Source organism: Xyrauchen texanus, chromosome 9 (assembly GCF_025860055.1).
Source record: "Xyrauchen texanus isolate HMW12.3.18 chromosome 9, RBS_HiC_50CHRs, whole genome shotgun sequence".
Lineage (NCBI taxonomy): Eukaryota > Metazoa > Chordata > Actinopteri > Cypriniformes > Catostomidae > Xyrauchen > Xyrauchen texanus.
Genome location: NC_068284.1, coordinates 16,229,641 through 16,252,548, shown reverse-complemented (window position 1 = coordinate 16,252,548; position 22,908 = coordinate 16,229,641). Strand labels below are relative to the sequence as shown.

The 22,908-nt window shown below is 38.9% G+C and overlaps 1 protein-coding gene across 1 annotated transcript; it reads left to right on the top strand.

Annotated features, from left to right (window-relative positions):
* The first annotated feature begins 777 nt into the window (after window positions 1-777).
* On the top strand, window positions 778-21,394 carry LOC127649436 (neuronal tyrosine-phosphorylated phosphoinositide-3-kinase adapter 2-like). The gene is made up of 7 exons (XM_052134519.1): window positions 778-1,363; window positions 2,986-3,188; window positions 8,340-8,629; window positions 10,777-11,871; window positions 15,488-16,342; window positions 18,248-18,342; window positions 19,164-21,394. The coding sequence occupies exons 2-7, from the start codon at window positions 3,013-3,015 to the stop codon at window positions 19,392-19,394; spliced, it is 2,742 nt and encodes a 913-aa protein (XP_051990479.1). The 5' UTR covers window positions 778-1,363; window positions 2,986-3,012; the 3' UTR covers window positions 19,395-21,394.
* Window positions 21,395-22,908: the final 1,514 nt, after the last annotated feature.

Here is a 22,908-nt window from a genome sequence, read left to right as displayed (position 1 = left end):
TGATTTTCATGCTTGTGCATAGTTTCCCTGTCTGTTTTGGGTGTGAGTTCAGTTACATACACGGAGACTGAGGGAGGCAGGGAGGGGAAAGTGAGGGGAGGGGGAGAGGGGGGCTTGAGCAAAACAACAGATCGCTGTCCCTCATCCCTTTGTGTCGACAGTGATAATCCATTTGAACTAGCCCCTGCGATCGCATTAATCATATAAACAAATCTCAAACATGCCAAATCTTTAACTCTTTAATGCATTGCCATTGCGCTTTTTTTCTTGTTTTTCCAGTTTTTACACTGCCAGAAAAAGCCATACATATAATATTGTAATTAAAAGCTAAGCATGTATTTTAAAGAAATTATTAAGTAGAGGTAAATGCTGCTTTTACATTTTCACATAAAAACCCACTTATAAATCTATAAACAAACCATAAAGTTCACATTGAAGTGTGAATGTTGATTATGGGTTTGGCAGTTGGCTCTCTTACAGTGTTGTTTACTGATTAAGCAAACAGGGAGTGGTGCTCACAGTTGCAGAGCCAAGGGGCTGAGTCTAACAAGGTCACACCCTGGCAGTCACGATCGGGCTAGGCTCTCCACCCATCCGCCCACTGTGCCATGACTGACACATGTTTTCCTGCCCCTTTTACTACAGCCCACCAACAAAAGCAAAGCTGCAGAGGAGCTGTCCTTGGTACTGAAAGCGGGAAACGGTGTGAGCGAGTGCATGCAAGTGGGAGGGAGAGAAAAGAGGAGGAGGGTGGAGGCGTGTTCTTTGTGTTTTGAATCCTGAGTTAATCTGCTGTGGCAGCCACTCACAGTGGAGCCTTAAATCCAAGAACCAGCGCTGCCGAGAGATACCCAGAATAGTTTACGCTCAAGTACATCCTTCATGAAAAACAAGGATTCACTTCGGAAGGTTTTTTGTGAGTGTATGTGGTTCATCTTGGAAGACTCAATGACTCTATGCTTTGTGCTGTAGCAAGACTTTTAAAAGTGCATGTGTGGAGGGGGATCAAGGAGGATACTTTTCTCCGGTTGTACCTGTAATGTTGTTGCGCTCTAGTGGGTGTAGTATGAACAGATGAAGAGTAGAGCATCTTTTGGACGGGAGTTAAATGTTGCACAGACTCAGGGGGCTCAAGGTTCTTTGGCTACAAGGAGCTGCAGGCAACTACTGTCACGGCTGCATTTTCTCAGCCTCTCTGCACATGGAACCTAGGAATTAGTGTTTTCAGACTAGAGTGCGACTTTAAAATGGCCTGAAACGTTCCTGCAGGAGTAGAATTGCAATCTCAGGATATCAGTCACGCTTCTAATGGATGCACCTGAACTGGTTCACACCATATCCTGCAGGGACTACTAGTTCCTCTGTAAGTATTTAACTCTCATTTCAGCTATCTCATCAATTTCACCTTGCAACATAATCAATCGCAAATGTATCTACATGAAACAACCTCTTTCATATTACTGGATAAAATATAATCTTCTGATGAGGTTCCACCACCATTCCACACTCACATATAAGTACAGTTGGCTTACATTTCAGTGACTTGATCTTGCACCTTGGCCTTAACTTTTTTGTTGTTTATTGAAGTTGGTGTCTAGATGTCTCCCTGTAACCTAGATGCATGTATTGTGCATCACTTGCTTCAGTTTTAGAAAATGGGGTCATCTCTCCCAAGAGGGCCAACTGTAGCAGGAAATGTCAAGTGAAGGACATGAGATGAGATATTGGAAGACCATGATAAAAGAAAACAAACAAAGAAAAAGAAACAAAGAGTGTGCAGGACATTGCAAATCATGAATTAACACAGTCCAGCCAAATTAAAGGATAATAAGAGAGGGTTTCTAATGCTTAGGAACATACCAGTCCACCCAACCATTAACAGCAATAGCACACATGCATACTTGAAGCACTAAACTGTAACTAGGACTGTTAAGTAGTACAAAATTCCTTCTGACTAACTCAAAAAGCCCAATAGTAGTTTATTGTGCCAAGATTAAATAAAATATAAGAATGTTTACCGATATTAACTCTCACACAAACAAAACCTGCTCTCGTCGTTGCTTAGAGATCAACTGGAGATGCTCGGATGCAGAGGATGCAGAGCAATGGTGTTGGGTCTCTGAGATGGAAGTGCAACACCCATCTGAGTGCTCTAAGACCTCCCCCACCCCCCTTTCTAACACACACGCCCACATACTGCCCCTCACACGTAAACAAGCATGCCCAGATTCTTGGATTGCTCTGAAAATACTGACCTACATAAGACAGAGTGCGGTCTTCTCCTTCTCCTAGACTTCTGCAGATGTACAAGGCAAAAGACTACACACACACACACACTGCACTGCTGCATCAACATGATTTTGTGTGCACTTCCACATTCGCACTCGCAAACATATATAAATATATTCTGTAGACAAATATGGTTACTCAAGCTGAAAGAATACAGTCTGTGTAAACATATCATGACTCATTAATTCAAGCACAAATAGACCACTAGCCAGTGTCCTGCTACTGTACACTTTATAATCCAGGCTGGGAAATGCACTGGCCTGTTTTCTGTGAGAACCAGGCTGAAAACAATACTACAGCTCACACAACCTAATAAACAATCACTTTGTATATCTGCATCTGAGGCTTAGAGCTGAGCTATCTATCTGCATTTGCTGATGGTGGGAGAACCTCATTGACCCAGAATACTTGTTTATTTACACAATAAGCCATTGAAATAGCATTGTATATGAATAATGAATAATGAAACCATTCTAAGCATATCATTATCACATAATTATCTTGATTCTAGCAAGGGTTACGAATGGGATAGAAATCAACAGTTTGATGAAGCACTATTAAGACCCTGAGTGCTTGATTTACTTTTTTAACAGTCTTGTATAACTTGAAAATGTTTTGTACATAATTAACAACCGCTATCAATACATAACATAAAAAACAGTACTTAGCTGAAATTTAAATATGTTTTTCTTTCAGAATGACCTGTTGGAATGCCTGTGAGCAATGATTAGCTGCAAAGAGGGGTATTCTCTGAACTTTTTGCAGTATGTTGAAGACTGTGGACTAAGAGCATATAACAGATTGGTCACGCAGAACATCGACTTGTGGAATGAGAAAAACAGGTTTAACTTTCAGGAGAAAAACGACAAGAAGCGAAAGCAGGAAGAAGCCATTAAAAGGTAAGAGGTTCAAGAGAGATACATTTACAATACATACTGTAGATACAAATGGTTTCCCATGCATGCATACAAAGCTAAAGCACATTTAAAGTAAGTGGTTGCACATACTGATTTGCTCACTGTAAGGCCATATGACACATATGAGCATTTAATCACTCACACCCTCATTGGCGCACACTCCTTCCACATATATGCAAATGACAACCACATAAGGAAACAAACCCTAATGTGGTTCCTTGTGGTGCTCCCTCGCACTGAGTCCCTCTGGCAATGGCATAGTGCCATGTTATAGATAGCAAGAGAGACCATTTCCCCTTTTACATGTGGAAGTTGATAATTTGTTTGACATTTTTTGACTCGTTAAAGACTTCTTTTGTCCTTGGGAGGGATATTAAAAGTAAAAAAGATTTTGTGATAAAAAAAAGTGGGGTGGGGTTTGGGTAATGTTCCTCTATATTATTTTTCCAGTGCTTACATTTATATCAGTTTCACACAATGTTTTTAAAAGACATTAGGTAAAGTCTAGCTTTTCAGCATAATGTAATTTCAGCCATTTAAAAGTGATTTTAGTCATCAGCAAAGGCATCAAATGGATTTTGACACTTCAAATCAGTGGCCTCTCTAACATCAACACAGCTGTAATTGTGTCAGTGGGCAATTTACTGTTGAGTGCTACCCCAGACCTGTTGGCATAGATTATATTGATCACATTTGGCATTGGCTTCTAAGTGCAATACTTGCCAAATGCTCTCAGAGTCATCTTTCACACTTTGGCTTAGGCTGAAAGTCCCTAAACCATTTATTTTAGCTATGCCATGATGTAAGTTTGTGCTTACGAGGAATGCCGACTGATAGTAATACTCCACGACCGCAAGGCATAACATGCACAGCAGACATTTTTCTTCATTTGTTCAGCAGTGCAGATTTGAATGATTTATGCTTTACTCTGAAACAATGGGCTCTTATGATATCTACATGAGTGAACTATGATTGTGGTGCATCCAGTAGGTTGAATAAGGGTAATTTGTGACTTTGTTTTCACCAAACAAGCTCTACACTTTACTGTGGTTGTCACCCCAATACTTCAGAACAACAAATGAGACATTTCAGAGCTATAATATGGTAATGTTAACATAGAGTTGCTGGTGATTAAGCAAGAAATGTTCACATCAGGGTTTAGTAGTCCTAGATTACCATAATTCATCCTACTTTAGGTTACTTTGACATCTAAGATTTTTAAGGTTTCCAGCTTCTATTGTGCCTAAAAATTTAATTTTATGGTTATTTGTGGTCCTAGTCATAGTTCACTGTATGGGATATACAGGTTTGAGAAAACCAAGTCTTGAATGAGGCCCTGATTAACATAGGACACTTGAACCAAAATAAACTATAAAGTTAGACTCTTGCTTTTGTAGCTACTTGAAGTTTCTTAGAACTTATCAGCAGATGTGACCACATATCACATTTTTGGGCTGATGTTGAAGGGTTTTTAGGTTGTGATTTTGGTCTACTCCTGGTTTGTAAATCAGCTGTTGCTCATATAAAATATTCATACTCAGTGGCTGGAGGATGAGGGCTAGAAAAAAAGACTAGTTTGATTTTTCATGAGGAATATAAGTGGGTCAATGAGACGACCCATTTTTACAGGAACTGATGGGAAGAGAGAAGGGAAGAGAGAAAGGAAGAGAGGGAGAGAGAGAAAAAATCTGTTAAAAAGAGATTAAGTGTGAAGAGCGTGCTTGCAGGAGATGTGTTCTGCCTGGTGACAGCTGGAGAAGCCATCAACCAATCAGATTGCTTTATAGGTATGAGTGAGGCAGGTCTTCCATCATTCTCTGGCATTCTGTTGGAGCTTTAACACTGTCTCTGGGAAAATCTGCCCATACACAGTCTCACGTGCTAATTTGCATACAACAACTATGCCGTAAACACTGAAAAACAGAAATTAATGGAAATGACATGGCTTAAATAATAGCATGCAGGACAGCAAAATAGTGTTTTATTCTATTCATACATTATTCTGTACTTGCCATATTAATATGAATAATATTTTTTTTTAATCAATACTTGAAAAAGTGGAATTTGACCTAAAGCTCCTGCATAACAAATATAGTCCATGGCTTCAATGCACCATTTTTAATGACCCTTACTCTATTACTGGGCAAGGGAAATCTTATAAATAATACACTGCTCCAATCCATGTCACACAATATTCTGGAGCAGGAAATCATAAATTGAAAACTTAAAAACCAAAGCTGAAATCAAGCCAATTTGCTTAATTATAGTTGTCTATTCACATTAAGCTGGGACAGGAGAAAATATTTTAATCTTGAAAATATTACACACTCTACCTTTAAAATTACCATGTGATTTGTCCTAAAGAGCATTTACAGTACAATTTTATTTCGATTTTATCAGTTTTTCTCAATCGCATTCTCCAAACTGTAAGTTCAACTGTCACACCTGTTTTATGGCATATCACAACTCTATTGCATGTCTGCAAAATGTAGTAACTCACCCAAAGCATTTAATTCATGCTTCAAAACCTAGATATTGAGTCAGTAAATTGGCCAATGCCATCTAAATGAATCTTTTTTTGTTATCTTGTGAGCCGTACTGGCCAAAATGTTTAGATGTTTTTTCACCATGGCAGTCAACCCTGGAAATGTTTGTTATATACAATTTCATTTTTGTTCTATGTTTTTGTTGACACTGACTGCTTACTGTACTATCCAAGAATGTCAGTTTTGTCTTGCTGAATGCTATTGTGTATCACACTGAGCTTTTTAGATAACGATTTCAACCGTAGGTAAAAGTTTACTGGGAAAAGTCAATACTGTACAATACTGTGGTACACAGAAAAAGGATATGCACATTTGTATGTATGCAGTAAATTTATTTTTGTAGAAATGTGTTACTTGTAACAGAAAATTCAGATTTGCATGTCCATTTTTGACACATTTCTTACATGTAATTGTAAGAAAATTGTCATGCAAAAATGACATCCATGCAAAAAACCTTTGGTCTGACTAGAGAGTTAGCAGACATCACAAACATTCCATGTCATAAATATTTATAGAATATGAATGTATGTCTGACAGATTTTGATAACTGAATGGATAATTTTGCATGTGATGGCTCACACGATGAAAGAATGTTTAGAAGTTGTGAAGAGTATGCCAATTTCACTCAAAATCAACTTTTGATCAGCAAGACATGTGCAATTTAAAGTTATTGTGCAAATTGTAGACAATTGTACTTACTCTTTTGCACACATGTGCCAAAACACGTGCAATTTGCTTAAATTAATATGAAATTCAAATCTGGCGTGAACAAGAAACAAATTGTTCAGAGATTTAAACGTATTGTTTTGAAAGAAATTATTGTCATTCGAGAATTGAGCCAAAGTGATTGAGAAAAACTTTCACAGTGGGAAATGTGTCTGTGGCGGGCAGGAGTAGGCACACGCAGCGCAGACAGCTGCTCCAACATCACCACTCCTCTTCCTATTGAAAGCTTAATGCCTGATCTGTCATGCGTGTATGTTTGGACCCTGTTGTGAGTGTGTGAGGGGACTGGTTGTACGAAGCAGAAGTGGCAGATTTTATGTCTGGTTACCGTGGGTACCCTGTTGCTAGGCAAAGTTATGCCCCTGACCAATGAACCCTTCTCTCCAGACTCCTGCTGTTTAGCAGCTGTGTGTGCAGGAGTTACAAGTAACACAAACACATGCACATGCTCAGGTAATAAAAGTAAGCACTTTTAAGCCAACACAAACAGCACTTGCATCTAAGACTCAAACAAACTGATGGTGAAATCACTCTCGTTTGTGAGACAGAACTCTTTAGGGGGACAGAGAGAGAGAAAGAGAGAGAGAGAGAGAGAGAGAGAGAGAGAGAGAGAGAGAGAGAGAGAGAGAGCAGTGAAGACCTTTCATCTTTTACATCAAAAGAACCAAAGGAGATAATCAGGGATACAGACACAGTGCAGTAGAGAGATAGGGAGTAAATAGCAAGCATAGTTTAAAAATGTAGATGTATGACTAAAGATCAGGGATATTTTACAGTTCAGTCTATATACAGTAGAGCATGATGTCATATTATTATTGTTATTGCGTCACAATCAAATCCTGAAAAACTTAGCCATGTTGGATTTAAGTCTATATTCCTTCAAGTAAAAGAATGCCTCAACATTTTTAATTTCTTATTCATTCAAGCTTGATCATGTTAAAATGTTTTTAACTCAAAACATTAATAAAAATAATTGAGAATGACAAGGGCTCTATGTAAAGCTCTAAAAAATCTGTTTGTGCTACGTTGGGGGTCTTTTACTGTGTCATTACAAGTCTGATGGGGTGTAAAACAGAAATCAATAGCTCTTAATAAGCAATTCATTCAGATGAATACCTTAATTACGGAACTCATTATTAGAGTGATCACAAACAGCACTCAATATTGATTTATGGATCTACAGATACTGTAATATTCATTAGCCCTCTTCATCCTTTATGCTGTTTATATGATCCACATTTTTGCTGGAAAATAATTTTTTGGATGTTGCTTTAGGATGTATTTTCAAGACATTCATTAAAAGTGTACCTCTGTGTGAACATATGCTGTTTAATCACCAATAACATCCCACATACTTTGTGCTTGCTGTAATGTATATTATTATATATTGCTATTAATTTTATTAATCTTTTTTTCTCCAGAATTACCTTACATCAGTCTGAGCAAAGATTACATTTTTTTAAGTATATATATATATATATATATATATATATATTAAAAGCATGAATATAAACCAAAAGTTTAAACATATTTATTTATCCAAATCTGAAATCTGATTTTAATTCTGTAATAATGTGCCAGGCCTTTATATCTACATTATCGCCTACAGTTATAGTAACCATTATATTACTTGTTGGAAGAATTGTTTATTGTGATTAATGTGAATAATAAATGACTGTTTAGTGAACATTGGTGTCATATTCCTGTTGCCGTTGTTTCATAAAAGCATTACTCCACTGGTGGGCTGTGCATCTCAGTTATTTTTCCATGGCCTCTCATGAATTATTTAATAGGCTACATCACCCAATGCAGCTTCAATTCATAAACAGTTTTTTTTTCTCTGTGTGTGGTCTCTTGTCAGGGGGGAGGAGGTGGTCACCGAGGGTAAGCACCTACGAATAGGCTCCATGCCGGCCCCTGTGGAACACGTGTCCCCTCACCAGCACCAGCCCCCCTGCAACATTGGTTTCGCAGTTCGTTCACAGTCCCTGCACTCTGTGGGGGGAGGGGAAGAGGAGGGCAGCCCTACATCCCGCAAACTGCCCCCACCCAAACCACGGCGGGACCCCAACACCAAACTCAGTATCTCTTCTGAAGCTGTGGACCTCAGTCCGACCAGCTGTAAAGGCGAGCACTCAGACAGATGTGATGGTAAGATGCTAAAGCATGGAGGACAAGCTTCACGTTACATTTCATTTAATATAAAATTATCTTCTGTTCAGTGAAATTACATATTTACTTAAAAATACATATTAAATACTAAGTACAGAGCCCTGTTTATTATTTCACATAAACCCAAACACACCTGAGTCAACAATAGTGTCATAAATTTGCATAGTCAAATTATGTGCAGGTTTAGTTGGACTGAGCACAAACAAGACTGTACACGATGTTTAAACTTTAACAGACTCCCAAGTTAGATGTTGATATGGCTCAGAGAAAGGGTTACGTTGTTTGAGCAGTACAAAAATGAGGCATTACCAATCCTTTCCTAGCTTTTTGTTGTCTTTTCATAACTAATTAGCTGATAATAAATGAGCTGTGCGCAGTTGGAATCATGGCCTAAAAGTTAAAGCACATGCTTTGACACATTAAGGGAAAAGTTCACCCAAAAATGAAAGTTCTATAATTATTTACAAATTATGATATCATTCTAAACCATTATGACATTCTTTCTTCTGTGGAACACAAAAGGAGAGACAGAAATTTAGCCCCAGTCACCATTCACTATCAGTGCATCTTTTCACAACATTTCCATATCCATTTACCCCATTTTCACCATTCTGCAAATAAATTCTACGCTCTGTGCTTTTTTGTATTTTTGTATTTTTTTTTTAGAAAGATTAATAAATAAATAAATTCCCAAAGCTGTAGTGTTGGCTTTGGGTCTGTTTTTTGTGTTTGTTTTGAAGCTGATGTTAAAATGAGTATTTGATTCATATTATTACATTAATGCGTTTTCATGCACATTAAAATAAGAGTATGATGTTTATGATGTTTACTCATATAGAGACACAAACAAAGCAGTCTCTGCACTGTATTGGAGTCAAGGAAAGTTAAGTAAAGAATCAAATCTAAAATGCAGGCTGTGATAGTATTGGTCAATATGTGATTCTGCAGTAATATAGCGTGATGTGAGAGTTGCTTTTCATCACAATTTGAAGGGATCACAGTGTGCACACAGATCTTCCTCAATACCACGGCAACCAGCCCACAGAAACAGAGACCCCATGCTGCTCCACCAATCCCAACATCAGACATCAGCCTCAGCCAATCGTCAGTGAGGTGACAGGAAGTTAGATCACAACAGCAACCAATGAGTGACGGGCTAGCTGCCAGCTCAACAGGACTTCATCCAATAAGCACCAAAGAGTGGGGGATGTCCCTCATTGAAAGGAGAGTTGCGTGTTGAAGTGGGAGATTGAGGGGATGTGGGGGGAGGGACCAGGCAGCAATTCATTCAGGAGGTGCGATTGACCTAGATTTAGTTACCCTGGAGGAGAGGGGGCGAGGGTAAACACATCCGCTTGTAGGGAGGGGAGCAAAAGGAAGGGCATGTTCATAGGCTCTGAAACAGATCTCAAGATCCACCACTCTCAACTTTAACCGAATTAACGCATATATAATCTTTTTTTTTTTTTTGTCTCAGGCATGCACATTGGGATTCTCTGACTCACTCAGAGCACATGAAAAATGACTTTAATCTTGGGGCAATGCAGTTTTACTCATTTCTCTCTTCTTTACACACCCCTAAAGCTTATGCGTTTTATGGGTGGAAAAAAGGTTTTGTTGATATGATAAAATATTATCTTTCTTCAGCATTGAAATCAAGGTAGTTTATCATCTATATTCTCAGAGTACAGTTGGAACAGTAAAGCAGTTTATTTGCACAGGTGATTTCTATCCATACTTGAGAGAGTACACTTTTGAGGGAGTAGCCAGATTGTGTTTGCCTATGTGTGTATTTGAATGTACTTCAGTGTTTTTATTGTATGTCATATAAAATATTGTTAAATACTGCATACTGGTGTTTGCATGAATGGGTTGGTGTTAGAGAGCATGCAACAGGACCATCTGTTATTTGAATAATTGAAAGATGTCAAGTTCCCCTGTGTACCAAAGACATGGTTAGGTTACTCAATGTTGTCAAACACAAACTTTGTGCGACCTCAACTTTTTTGCGTTTTGGGAAAGATAATGTCAGCTTGTTTTCAGCTTTGTGTGAATGACCCAACATCTCAAGTACTATTATTGTAATATATTAATGCATATATCTTCATGGTTTTTTGCTGACTCAGGAACACAAGGCTGCAGTGAGGACTGCAGGAAAGTTCCCCCACCAAAGCCCATGAGGAATCCCAACACGCAACTGAGCACTTCCCTCGACGAGTCTTACATTCGCAATCATGGCTCTACAGGTTTACCCACCATGCCCTACACAAGAGATAGCCAGGCTCCATCTCCTCCCCAGCCTCAGGGCCCACAGCAGGACTCAGACCTAGATGAACCTGTCTATATTGAGATGTCAGGGAACGCCGGCCGAGAAACAACCCCTTGTGTTTTGGACGATGAACCGGGTGAGGCCGTCTACGAAGAGATGAAGTACCCTGCCCTTGATGAGTATGACTCACGTTGGGATCTTGTGAGCTGTCGATCACAATGTTTCACACCCTTCCCACCTGAGGTTGATAGCCACACCTCTCTAAGCCGTTGCACGACTCCTCTGAGCATGGCTCTTTGTGACATTCCTGCTCCTTTCCCCAACCTGTTGTCCCACAGGCCACCTTTACTAGTTTTCCCTCCAGCCCCTGCTCAGTGCTCGCCCAACTCGGACGAGTCCCCACTCACCCCTCTAGACATGACAAAGCTGCCCATGTTGGAAAATTCCCCTTACGGCAAGTCGCCAACCTCATCCTCTTTAGAAACTTCTGGCTCTGCTTCTACCTCGCACCTTAGACGAGCTGAGAGGGAGCTAACGGCCACTCCTACATTAACAGTGTCGGGGAGATCCTCAGCGCCTCCACTGCCCTGTGCCCTTTATAAAAGCTCACCCTCTTCACATGGTTATCAACGCAGCTACTCAGCCTGCCCCTCACCTGTCAGCATAGGCCGCTGCCTGACGCCCCTCAGCCTCATGCGGTCTCCACCTTTTGATGGCCCATTCCCTGGAGCTGGCCTTCCTCGCAGCGCGTCTGCCACACCTCATGGAAAGTGCTCACCACCTCAGGATTCTGTTCCAGGGGGACGCCATCATGGCTCCATGCAGAATGTCTCAATGACACGCTCACGGACGCCCACTAGCCCACTTGATGAGCTCACAAACCTTTTCACCACTGGCAGGAACATGCTGAAAAAGAATACTAGTGGCAGGAAGAGCAAGGAGCCAGGAGAAGGTGAGTGAGTGCCTGACTGTCTGTTTTTAGAGTTTGCCAGTCCTAACAAATAATAATATGATTTGTTATTATTAAAAATAAAAATTACTACACAGAACTCCTCAGACAATTCTGCAGATTTCTGCAGGTACGACATCTCTCATTCATAAAGCTATACACTTCATTGTTTATTAAATATTTTTGGCTAATTTCATGATGCTTTCAGCTATCAATAAGAGGGAACTCTCAGATTAACTGAATGGATTTTACAGTGTTTAAATCCCTGAGATTTTCCAGAGATTTTCCATCAAAGGTTAAGCAGAAAATGCTAAAAAGTAAGCAGATTCTGTCTGGACCTACCTATAACACCATTAACCGACTATTTCAATAAAATATATGCTAATCAGTCAGTCTTAGAATAATATTTTTCAGTCACTATTTTAGTATTGGGATAGTGCACCATTATAGCAACCTGCACACACTTTTCATGGTAACAAATGTTTTAACAACATCTTTGTTTCAATCAATTTAAAATATTTCAAAAATTTCTATCATTTGCAGTCAATCTTAAGAGCTTTCAGTGTTTCAATTTTCTTAATCAGTAATTAAATTGAAAGTAGTCATAAAGGTACTAACAACTTCAATTGTGATTTAATTTTACTTAAAAATGTAAGGCAGCAATTACACTTAGTTTTATAAATTTTAGTAGGGTGAAATGTTTTACAATGTTACACAAAGGTGTCAGTAATACAAAAAGACACCATATTTTGTGCAAAAAATTTCTATAGTGCAAAATTGCCTCCTTTGTTAAATTAGAGAATTCCAATTCATGATATGACTCAAACCAGCAAAAAGATGCTTATTATTAATCAAAGGATGTTGATCATTCTCTCTCGTGTTTGGCAAAGATCTTCTGGCATGCGCTGCACAATGGTTTAATCTGAACACTACAAACAGACTGACGTAGAACATAAATTTAATCCATTGAGATTAAAAGGCTACAGCGCTTGGTATGAGTCCCTGGACCTGCTGCTGACGCATTAACCACTGCAGTGCATTTCTTTTAATATGTAAACAGTTCCTAACCACTGGATGCTCCAAAAGCTGCTTCAGTCACAGTCAAAGATTTAGATTATAGATCATAAATATAAAAACATAGAGCATTTTTTGAATAGCGAGGGGGCCCAATAAGTGGTGTATGTAGTGGCAGTTATAGTAGTGCCTGTTTTTCACTGACAATATTTTCCATTACAGTTGAAGTGAATTAACTGACTATGTGGGACACTCTAAGTTTATTATCTGCACCTGCTGAAGGATAATGGGATCTTCTGTAGCCAACTGTTTTTGTGTGGTTTACTTTTTTATATATATATAGTTTAGAAAGAAAAATATATAAATAATTTTTCCTGGTTTTGCATCACTAAAAAGATTAAAAGAGGAATGCTAAAGAGAAGTGAACTATCCCTTTAATGCACTGAACCTAACTGCTTGGCAAAACTGTGATTGCACACCCTCTGTCTGCATGTTGACCGTCATTACTTATGACTGATGAGATGTGAACTGTCAGTTGTTTATCACTGTATCTCTATAGCAGATCCTTCTCACAAAAGGTCAGATTAGCTTTGAGATCAGATCATTTTCTTCTATTGAGGATGAGGTCCACATCACTGCACAAAAAAATGCACAGGCATATTACTGCTCATCTTAAAGAGGACCACAGATAAAGTAGCACACATGCACAGTTGATCGCTCATCCTGGTAACAGGGGGTGGGGTGAGGGGATTTCCCTGCAGAGTCTCCCTCAGAGGAGCTAAAGACCAATCACGATGCAGGTCACGGCAGCCCCATTGCAGTGATGCCACTGTGAGCACAGCACTACCTGTACAGACATGTACCCCCCCCCCCAAAAAAATATATAAATAAATACAAATAATTAAGCCTTTTGACTGGAAGCTCCCTCAGCTTATAATTTAACTTGGTGTTAATTAGTGTCTTAGTTTGATGCTTCTGCTCCTAGAAATGCAGGTTTTATTCAGCAGCACACAGTGAATAAAAAGAAGTTTTTAAAAATTACTTACTACACTGAAGATATTTATATAAGTAATTAGTCATTTGTAGTGGATTACTTTTTGAGTGACTTACCCTACACTGCTTTTTACTAGAAAAGAAACTGAAATACTGTCACATTACTAATCAATGTAGTTAACAACTGCTTTACTACTTTTAGTTAGCTGCTGCCCAAAACTGGTTACTCATTTCTAAAGCCTGATTTTGTTTAATTAGAGTTTGTTGGTGCTGCCTGGTTGTCATGTGGCTTTTAGGCTTTACCTGGTTGTCATGAAACGGGTATCTTTTGTTATGGTGATGGTTCAATATGCACATTTTCATATGGGTTATTAGAGGCCTTTGCACCTGGACTGCACTTGTATGTCGTCTCATGCAGTGAATGAGGTTGCACAGTTTCTGGCTGTGGTGAGGCAGGGGTATCATCTGTCCTCGCTGTTGATGGAAAACAGTGTGTGACCTATATATGAACCCACTCATCGATGGTCTTGTGAGCAAAGGACAGGCCTATCACACATTTAAACAATACTGGCACTGGGCACACAGTACGCAGAAACACTCTGTGTAAACCTCAGTCATTGAAGAGAATCAAGGAGGCATTAGAATTGGCAGGCATTAAATAATAACAATTAATTAATGGTACTATGAGTCAAAAATTTGACAGCTATTTTTAGAGGATATATTTATTGTTGAGATTAATCCTACAGACACAAGGCTTGTTAAAAATGTGACGTTAATGTATAAAAGTGCAAAAAACAAAACAAAAACAAAGCTTGACTTTGTTTTTGGAGTATTTTACAAAAACAGCAGCAACAATAGAACATTATAGCAAATGTACAGTATATTTAACAAAACAATCATTAGTCATTAAGTACGGGATGTTCTATTATGACCGCTCTCAGTAATAGTTTGCACAAAAAAATATTATACAAATTTAGCAGTGTTGTTGCGTGAGTTACTCAAAAAGTACTAATCCACTAAAAATGATTAATTATTCTCTAAAATTGTAATTAGATTATTTGAATGATTTACTTCTTTTAAAAATGTTATTCTAGATACATGTGAAACCCAAGTAATGCACTGAAAAGTAATTACCCTAACTGAAAGTCAGTAACTGTAATCTGATTCCAAGGACTTAAAATGTAATTTGTCAAACTACTTTTTGACTTTAAAAGTAATTAGATTACAGTATTTAATTACTTTGCAATCAGATTACACCCAACGCTGGTTCTAATGCACAAATATCAGTTTATATTAAGCTTTTAAATTGGGTTGCAATGTAGGAACAACAACACACTTAACATCTGCCTTGATTAGGGTGGAACATATTGTGCAGCCCACCTGTACAATTCTCTGGGCGTGTGCCACACCTGTCACAATTGCCTAAAGCACTGATACCACAGACAGTGAGGAACACAATACATCAACAAACCACTCCAGGAATCCCAAAGTAGCGAAGTGACACCTAGTGGCCAAGATCAATTACTTCTATTAAAACATTTACAATGCAATAGCATGAGTGTGACTAGTCATTTAAAGTCACAAAAATATCTGTAATGTCTTTCTCATTTAGGTGAAACTAAGGGAAGGGGCCACAGCTCTGAGTCCAAAAGGGAGCACAAGGAGAGGAGCCATCACAGCAAAGAATCTAAGCGAGATAAAGACCGTAGCAGCAATGGAAAGACTTCGCATCGGCGAGAGAGCAAAGACAAAGAGCTGAATGGAATCGAAGCCTTATCTCGACATGACAGCAAGGAATGCGGCTACGGTAATGTTGAACCATTAACCAGAAGGGACGGCAAAGACAGGGGGTGTAACGGTCCAGAGAATGCTCCTCGACAAGATAGCAAAGATAGAGGCAGCAGCACTGAGGCAATGACTCGACGGGATAGCAAAGACAGGGGCTACATCACTGCAGAACCTTTTCCCAGATGGGACAGTAAGGACAGAGGCTGTAATGCTCCGGATCTCTTGCCCAGACAAGACAGTAAAGAACTTCTAAGAAATGGTCTAGAGACCAGACGTGACAGCAGGGAGAAAATTTGCTATGGGATGGAACTGCCTCCGAGACATGAAAGCAAGGACCTGGGTATAACTGGGCCGGAATGTCAACAGGATAGTAAAGATGGTGGAAAGCATGACAAGGAATCTGGTAAGGACAAGGTGAAGAGTAACCACAGTGCAGAGAGCCGACAGTGGACCAAGGAAAGGATCAGCAGTGGCAATGATGTAGTGACCAGAAGGGACTGCAAAGATAGGGGAGTTCACACAAATGATGCTTTACCATGGTATGAGGGGAAAGATAGCACAGAATCACCCAAAGAACATGAAAGGGACACAAGGTCTGGATCTTCAGCCATGGCACCATCCAACCGGTCTGGACGATCCTCCATGAGTCCCCGTAAAATGTCAGGGAACTCAAACTCTGGTAAGAACAGAAATTGGATGAGAACCCTGTTGAAAAGACCAGCTTGTTGGTCCAGGCTGGTTAATGGGATAATTCAACCTACAATGAAACTTTTCATCATTTACTTACCCATGTTGTTCCAAACCTGTCTGGCTTTCTTTCCATCATGGTACACCAAAGGCGATATAAGATAGCATGTTAGCCTCAGCCGCCATTCACTTTTATTGTATGGAAAAAAGATGCAATGAAAGTAAATGGTAACTATGACATTCTGCCTCATTTTCACACTATCATGGAAAATCTGAAAATTAGCTGATGAATCTAGTTAAGAAGCCAGTGCAGACACTAGTATACTACCGTTTTGGGCTGCACAATTAATCAAAATAAAATTGAAATTGTGATATGACCTGGTGCGATTATTAAATCTCAAAGGGCTGCAAATCAATTAAATAAATAGTCTGGTCACATAAAAGTTTTGGCATAATGGCATAACTCCCTCTTCTATTTTGTTGAGATTGAAGTCACTGTAGATATGCTCACATTAGGTAGAACACTTTGTGTGTCTCAGAGAGACTGTGATTCATAATATGATAAATTAGAGGAACTATCAGATCATTTGAGCCTCTTCTGTGCCTTCTTTACTCTTCCACCCCGCTGTCCTATTTCTCTCTGCACACCATCATTACACCATCTCCATTTGATCTTTCCTCAACTCTTTCAATGCAGTGCTCGATCCTGAAAGAGTTGAGAAATCCTTCCCCTTTTTTCATCCCTTCTTCCTCCTATTTTCTCTTCCTTTACTCACTCTACCTCTCCTAATTTTGTACCTCTTCTTCTTCTTTTTCCTTCTTCTTCCACATTGTTTGTTTGCTCTGAAATTTCATATCTGACCTCTTTATAGACAGCAAAGCCAGTTGTGTGAAATTTGTCTTTGCTGTGTGCATTACTAACACATCAGACATCAATATGAAGACATTTGACAACCTAACATGTTCATTTGAGTATATGACTTTAATTTAGTTGTTTGTGTTAATTGTTTTAAAAGCATGAATTTTAGATCAGAGTAGTGTTTTAAGAAAATGAGGAAAATCAAGAAAAATGCACAATCTGTTTAGGACAATTAAAAAGTGTTCAGATGGCTGTGTTAATTGTATTGAGAGCAGTGACCTGAGCTTAGAGAAATGCGTAAAATCGATTGAGAAATACTGTATTCAACCAACCAACCGCATTTTTCACAGCAAAAACTAGGTAACAACTATGGTATTACCAACAGGGAAATTCAGTGACATTGAGCAGAAAGCTTACATATAAACAATTTTGACTGAGCTGCTGATAAAAAGTTAAATGATCATTAGATGAAAAGAAAAAAATAAAATAAATGGGAGATTGGTATCGAATGTTAAAATCCTTATTGGAGGATCCCTAATATTCTAGTTGACTGGGTTTCAAAAATGTATGATGATGATTTGTGGGCTGAGACCCTATCACAAAATGGACAAAAACAGGTAAACGGTGTATGGGTACAATTTGAATATGAACAAGACTTTTTTATTTGTTTCACTGTTTATTTACTTATTTGTTTAAGGGTGAATTGAAAAAAAAGGTCTCAGTTTGGTTATTTTTAAAATGACTCAAGTGTGAAAACCCCTGTAGCCTTTTGGCAGTTGAACATGTAAAAACATTACAATGTAATGACAAATGTCGCAAAATGACTTTCTGTCCAAATCGTGCAGACCTACTACCATCCCATGCTTGGAACCAGCATCCAAACCACAACATACTGTATGCTGGAGACCAACAACAGCAAGGGCAGTTCAGGCCAATGAGAACTAAATGAATGACAATGTCATTTTTGTATAAGCATGTGTTAGTTGATGTTTCATGTTCATCTGAAGAAGCTGACATGTGCTGAATCTTTATTTGCAGACCTAAAGACAGCTCCAAAGGCATGTCGGACCTCCACACTAGTTACACCGTCTCCAATAGGCACACCTCAAAGACAGCCTCCTGATGTCCAACAGGTACTGTGCTTATTAATTAACACAAACAAACCAGAAAATATCTGAATATTTTCATCTTAATATTGAACAATATGTTTTAGTTTTTAAAATGTCACATTCTGTAGATTTTTTGTGAAATATTTTGCTTGAAAACGGTTTGCGCTATACAGTATGTTGTTAAAATGCAAGGTTTGAGCATTCACTGAGCACTTGATATGGGTAACTATGGCCCTAATACGATGTGGTCTTCTGCTGTTGTGGCCCATCCTCCTCAAGGTTTGACGTGTTGTGCATTCTGTGATGCTATTATGCTCACCACAATTGTACAGAGCAGTTATCTGAGTTTCCATAGCCTTTCTGTCATCTCGAACCAGTCTGGCCATTCTCCACTGACTTCTCTCATCAACAAGGTATTTCTGTCCACAGAACTGCCGCTCACTGGATGTTTTTTGTTTTTGGCACCATTCAGAGTAAACTTTAGAGACTGTTGTGCGTGAAAATTCCAGTAGATCAGCAGTTACAGAAATACTCAAACCAGCCTGCCTGTCACCGACAATCATGCCATGGTCCAAATCACTGAGATCAAATTTTTTCCCATACTGATGGTTAATGTGGACTCATATCTGCATAATTGTAAGCATTGCACTGCTGCCACATGATTGGCTGATTAGATAATGGCATGAATAAGTAGGTTTACAGGTCTTCCAAATAGAGTGCTCAGTGTAAAATGCAAAGACATTCAAAGATTTTTAAGTGTCATTCTCTCAGAAACCATCTACTTAAATGCCTACAGAAGCCTATTGTTTGAAAGATTTAAACCTGTTTCTACATTTGTCTTACAGATGCCCCCTATGCCATGGTTATTTGGTGACAGCACCATGCTGGAGATGATTGAGAGAAAACAGCGTCTCTGTCGGGAGATAAGGTCTCGTCAGAGGCTTCCTGACCGTAGCCCATGCAAGAAAGAAAGCCTGCCTAACATGCCCAGCTGGAGGAAAACCAATGGGACGAAAAAGTACGGGCCACCCCCTTATCCCACTCAGACCACTGTCTTCTGGGACACAGCCATTTGACTTTTAACTCTTATGAGCATTATAGGATCCTGCTTCACCCTTTTTTAATCATCCAGGGCTGAAGCAGCCAATCAGAGTGTGATCCGACCAGAGGATGGATGGGTGGATGTGGTCACCATAGCAATATTTAAGAGGCTGGCTTTTAAGTGGTTTTCGTATCATTGGCGATATCTAATATTTTTATACTCAATGTGATTCCTAAATGACCAAGCACCAATAGATATTTTCTAAATGAAATGGAATATCTTTGCAAAGTTTATGTAGAGTTAGCCCAATGCAATTGTTGTTTTTCTACCTTTATTTATTTATTTATTTTTAATTCACAATACACAATCAGTACCTTTGCATCAATAGTTTTTACTTGCCTTTCTATTTCAAGACCTCTGGAAATGACGTTTCTGTGGTATTTTGCCACACTGAATGAAGCCTATTGTAATACTGGATGTTATGGTGATTGGACTAGGGCTAGCTTACTTCTTGCTGCCTTTCCGCACTTAGTAGACAATTTATTCGAATGTGTATTTATTAAGTAATAAAACAGATTAATATTTCTTATAGTCCTTCAAGAAGGACTTAATTTATAATATATTTATAATACTTTTTTTTTTTTGGTCTTTGGCTTCTGTAGGCATTTAAGTAGTTGGTTTCTGAAAGTATTTCAGGTTTAAGGGCAGGTCATTGCACAGAGTGCAAGAGGTAACAGTTTTCGGTGTGATACACAAAAGGGCTCCTTTAAGAAGGGACCTTTTTTAACTGGACCTTATTTGATCTGTGTGTATACTGTATATGGCATGAAGATCTGTAAAAATGAGGGGCTACTCCCTCCTCTTTGGGTCTGTGGCAATAGCTGGCAAGTGCCAGTGAAAATCCTCCAAAGTGCACAACGAGGATGGTCACCCAGAGATTAATGACAATCTGGAATTTCAAAGTTGTATTTTTTGCCTCTTAGCATTATTTAAGAAGCGTGGACTGATAATTGTGACATGAAACGATAGGTTTTTTTGTGCAATGGTCTTGTATAGAAGGACTGTGCCATTTTTTTATCATAAGTTAATGGAGTAGATTGATTGGATAATTCAGACACAAATACCTGTATTAGCGACACAAACCAATGACCAATAGCTCTCAGCTATTGTAAATATGTAGTACCCATGGATGCATAGCCTGGTAACAGGGATTATGGCTGCATAAACAAAGAGGCTGTACACAAGAGAGCAGCAATTCCACAATCCTCAAACCATACAGTACTTGACTGGATACCACATCTGTCTCCCTCTACCTCTGAGATCAGTTTAAGTGGTCATTTGCACAACCAATGCAACATATGCATTGCCAAAGTACTTGGATCTTGTAGTAAATTCTCCACCCTCCCTCATGTTTCCCTTAGGTGTCCTTGTTTGAATCTGATGCCTGTACAAAAAGTGTTGCCTTTCAGACCGGTTCTCACTGTAACTGGGTCACACTGGGTCGGTGAGAGGTCACAGAAAACTGTCAGGTATAATGTATAGGGATAGTGCATCAGCAGCTAGTTAATAAGCATTTTGGATTTGGGGGAGAAATTTAAATTGTTTGAGAGTGAACTGATCTGATCCTAGGTCAGAGGTAAAGGAGAGAACACCTAAATGAGGGAGCACTTGGTAAACAGTCACAAAAACATGGAGGTTCTGAGATATTGTAGCCTGTTCATTTGTATGTGTGCCAAGCTACACTGTATGCAGATCAACAATAAAGATGATTGTTTGAAATTCACTCTCTTGTGCCCAGAGGGTGCAGTTTGAAATGTAACAATGTACAATCTCTTTGTATGAAAAAATGTGCACTGTGACAGGTAGAAAGCCTATGTTCATTGTCTTATTGCACTGAGTGTTCTCTTAACTGTACAGTAATGTTTGAAGAAATGATGCTGATTGTCACAGGAGACTTTTCAAGATAAATAAATATGAACCTCAATCTTCTGTGGAGATGTTAGATGTATGATGCCATTTTTCAAAAATATCACATTACAGTACAATGGTAATCAAAGAATATTATTAAACTATGAGCATAGAAAAACTGGAAGACTTCACTGTCTTCAAACATTCAAATATTCCTTAATTTAATTTGGGACCCTTTAAAAAGGCCTCAGAACTTCACAAATTATAATGGGGCATCAATGGTGTATCAAGCACCATCAATAATGAATCAACAAATCAATTCATCAACAATACTTTGCATACATTGTGCTGATAGTCAAACATTTAGCTTACATTACATGCTGGTTTGCAGCCATCTGAGTGCCAGAAGCTGTAAATGTTTTCCAAAAAATAACAAGTGCCATGAAGGGCCTTTCAGACAACTTCCAGACAAGGTCAGATACCGACCTTGACCCTCATCACCAGATACAGAGTTACAGACATACACAAACCAACAGACAGAAACACAGATCCATGCTAACATGCCAAAGAATCACATCACAGCAAGGACATGCCTCTTAATGAGAAAGAAGTAGTCAGCCTAAAGACTGTGCCATCCAGCAGGACAGATGGACACACTGGTGTTCTGGCTCTGCAATATCACAGCTGGAACTGGTGCCTCACATGCCGTATAATGGCAGAAATTCTGGCAGATTACTTGCCAGACATGTGCATCATAGGCATGGATGTATTGGTGGAGAGCTGGTAGGACTTGTCGTTCTCACTGGCATAGCTTGTCTGACTTGAACTAATTAAATTAAATAATGAAATTACTGATATATGGGTCTCTTGAGCAAGTTGTCCTCTTTTTACTCCACTTAGTAGTTCTCAGTGTAGGTTTATTTTTTGAAGTAAATGTATGTATAGACACAAGCTGTTAAGTATTGACTTAAAAGAATAGTTCACCCAAAAATGAAAATTCTCTCTTTATTTATGCACCCTCTTTTAACTCACTTTCTTTCTTCTGCAGAACTCAAACAAAAGTTTAGGAGAATATCTAAGCACTGTAGGTCCATATAATGCAAGTGAATGGTGACCAAAACTTTAAAGATCCAAAAAGCAAATAAAGTCTGCATAAATTAATCCATATGACTCCAGTGGTTTAATCCATGTCTTCTGAAGTGATCCAGTTGGTTTTGGGTGAGAACAGACCAAAATGTAACTACTTTTTCACATTGTCTCCTTGGCGATCATGATATCATTATTGATTACACCTCCTAGTGCCAACTAGCATGCTGCTCATGCAAGCGCTAGGAAGTGTAATTGAGATTGAAATTATGATCGTGCTTAAAGATTTCAATGGCAATATGTACAGTGATAAAGGAGTTACATTTTGGTCTGTTCACAGCCAATACCGTTTGGAAATTATTTGTCATTTTTCAGTGAAAATCCTGACGTCTGATGTACGTGAGGGTTATTAGAGAAGCATGTTAACAGTAGCTTCCATTTTCACACAAATGGAAGCTCTAAAAACAATGCATCTCTCGTTTGGCTCCGTGAACAAGTATGGAAGTATGCTATGCCTTGACTATGCCATCATGTGTTGAATATACAGGTGAAAC

Bases quoted from the DNA above. Each gene is read 5' to 3' on its own strand.
- LOC127649436 (XM_052134519.1), top strand. From the start codon at position 3,013: ATGATTAGCTGCAAAGAGGGGTATTCTCTGAACTTTTTGCAGTATGTT. The intron at 3,189-8,339 runs GTAAGAGGTTCA...GTCTCTTGTCAG, and splicing joins CAGGAAGAAGCCATTAAAAG to GGGGGAGGAGGTGGTCACCG. The intron at 18,343-19,163 runs GTACTGTGCTTA...TTTGTCTTACAG, and splicing joins AGCCTCCTGATGTCCAACAG to ATGCCCCCTATGCCATGGTT.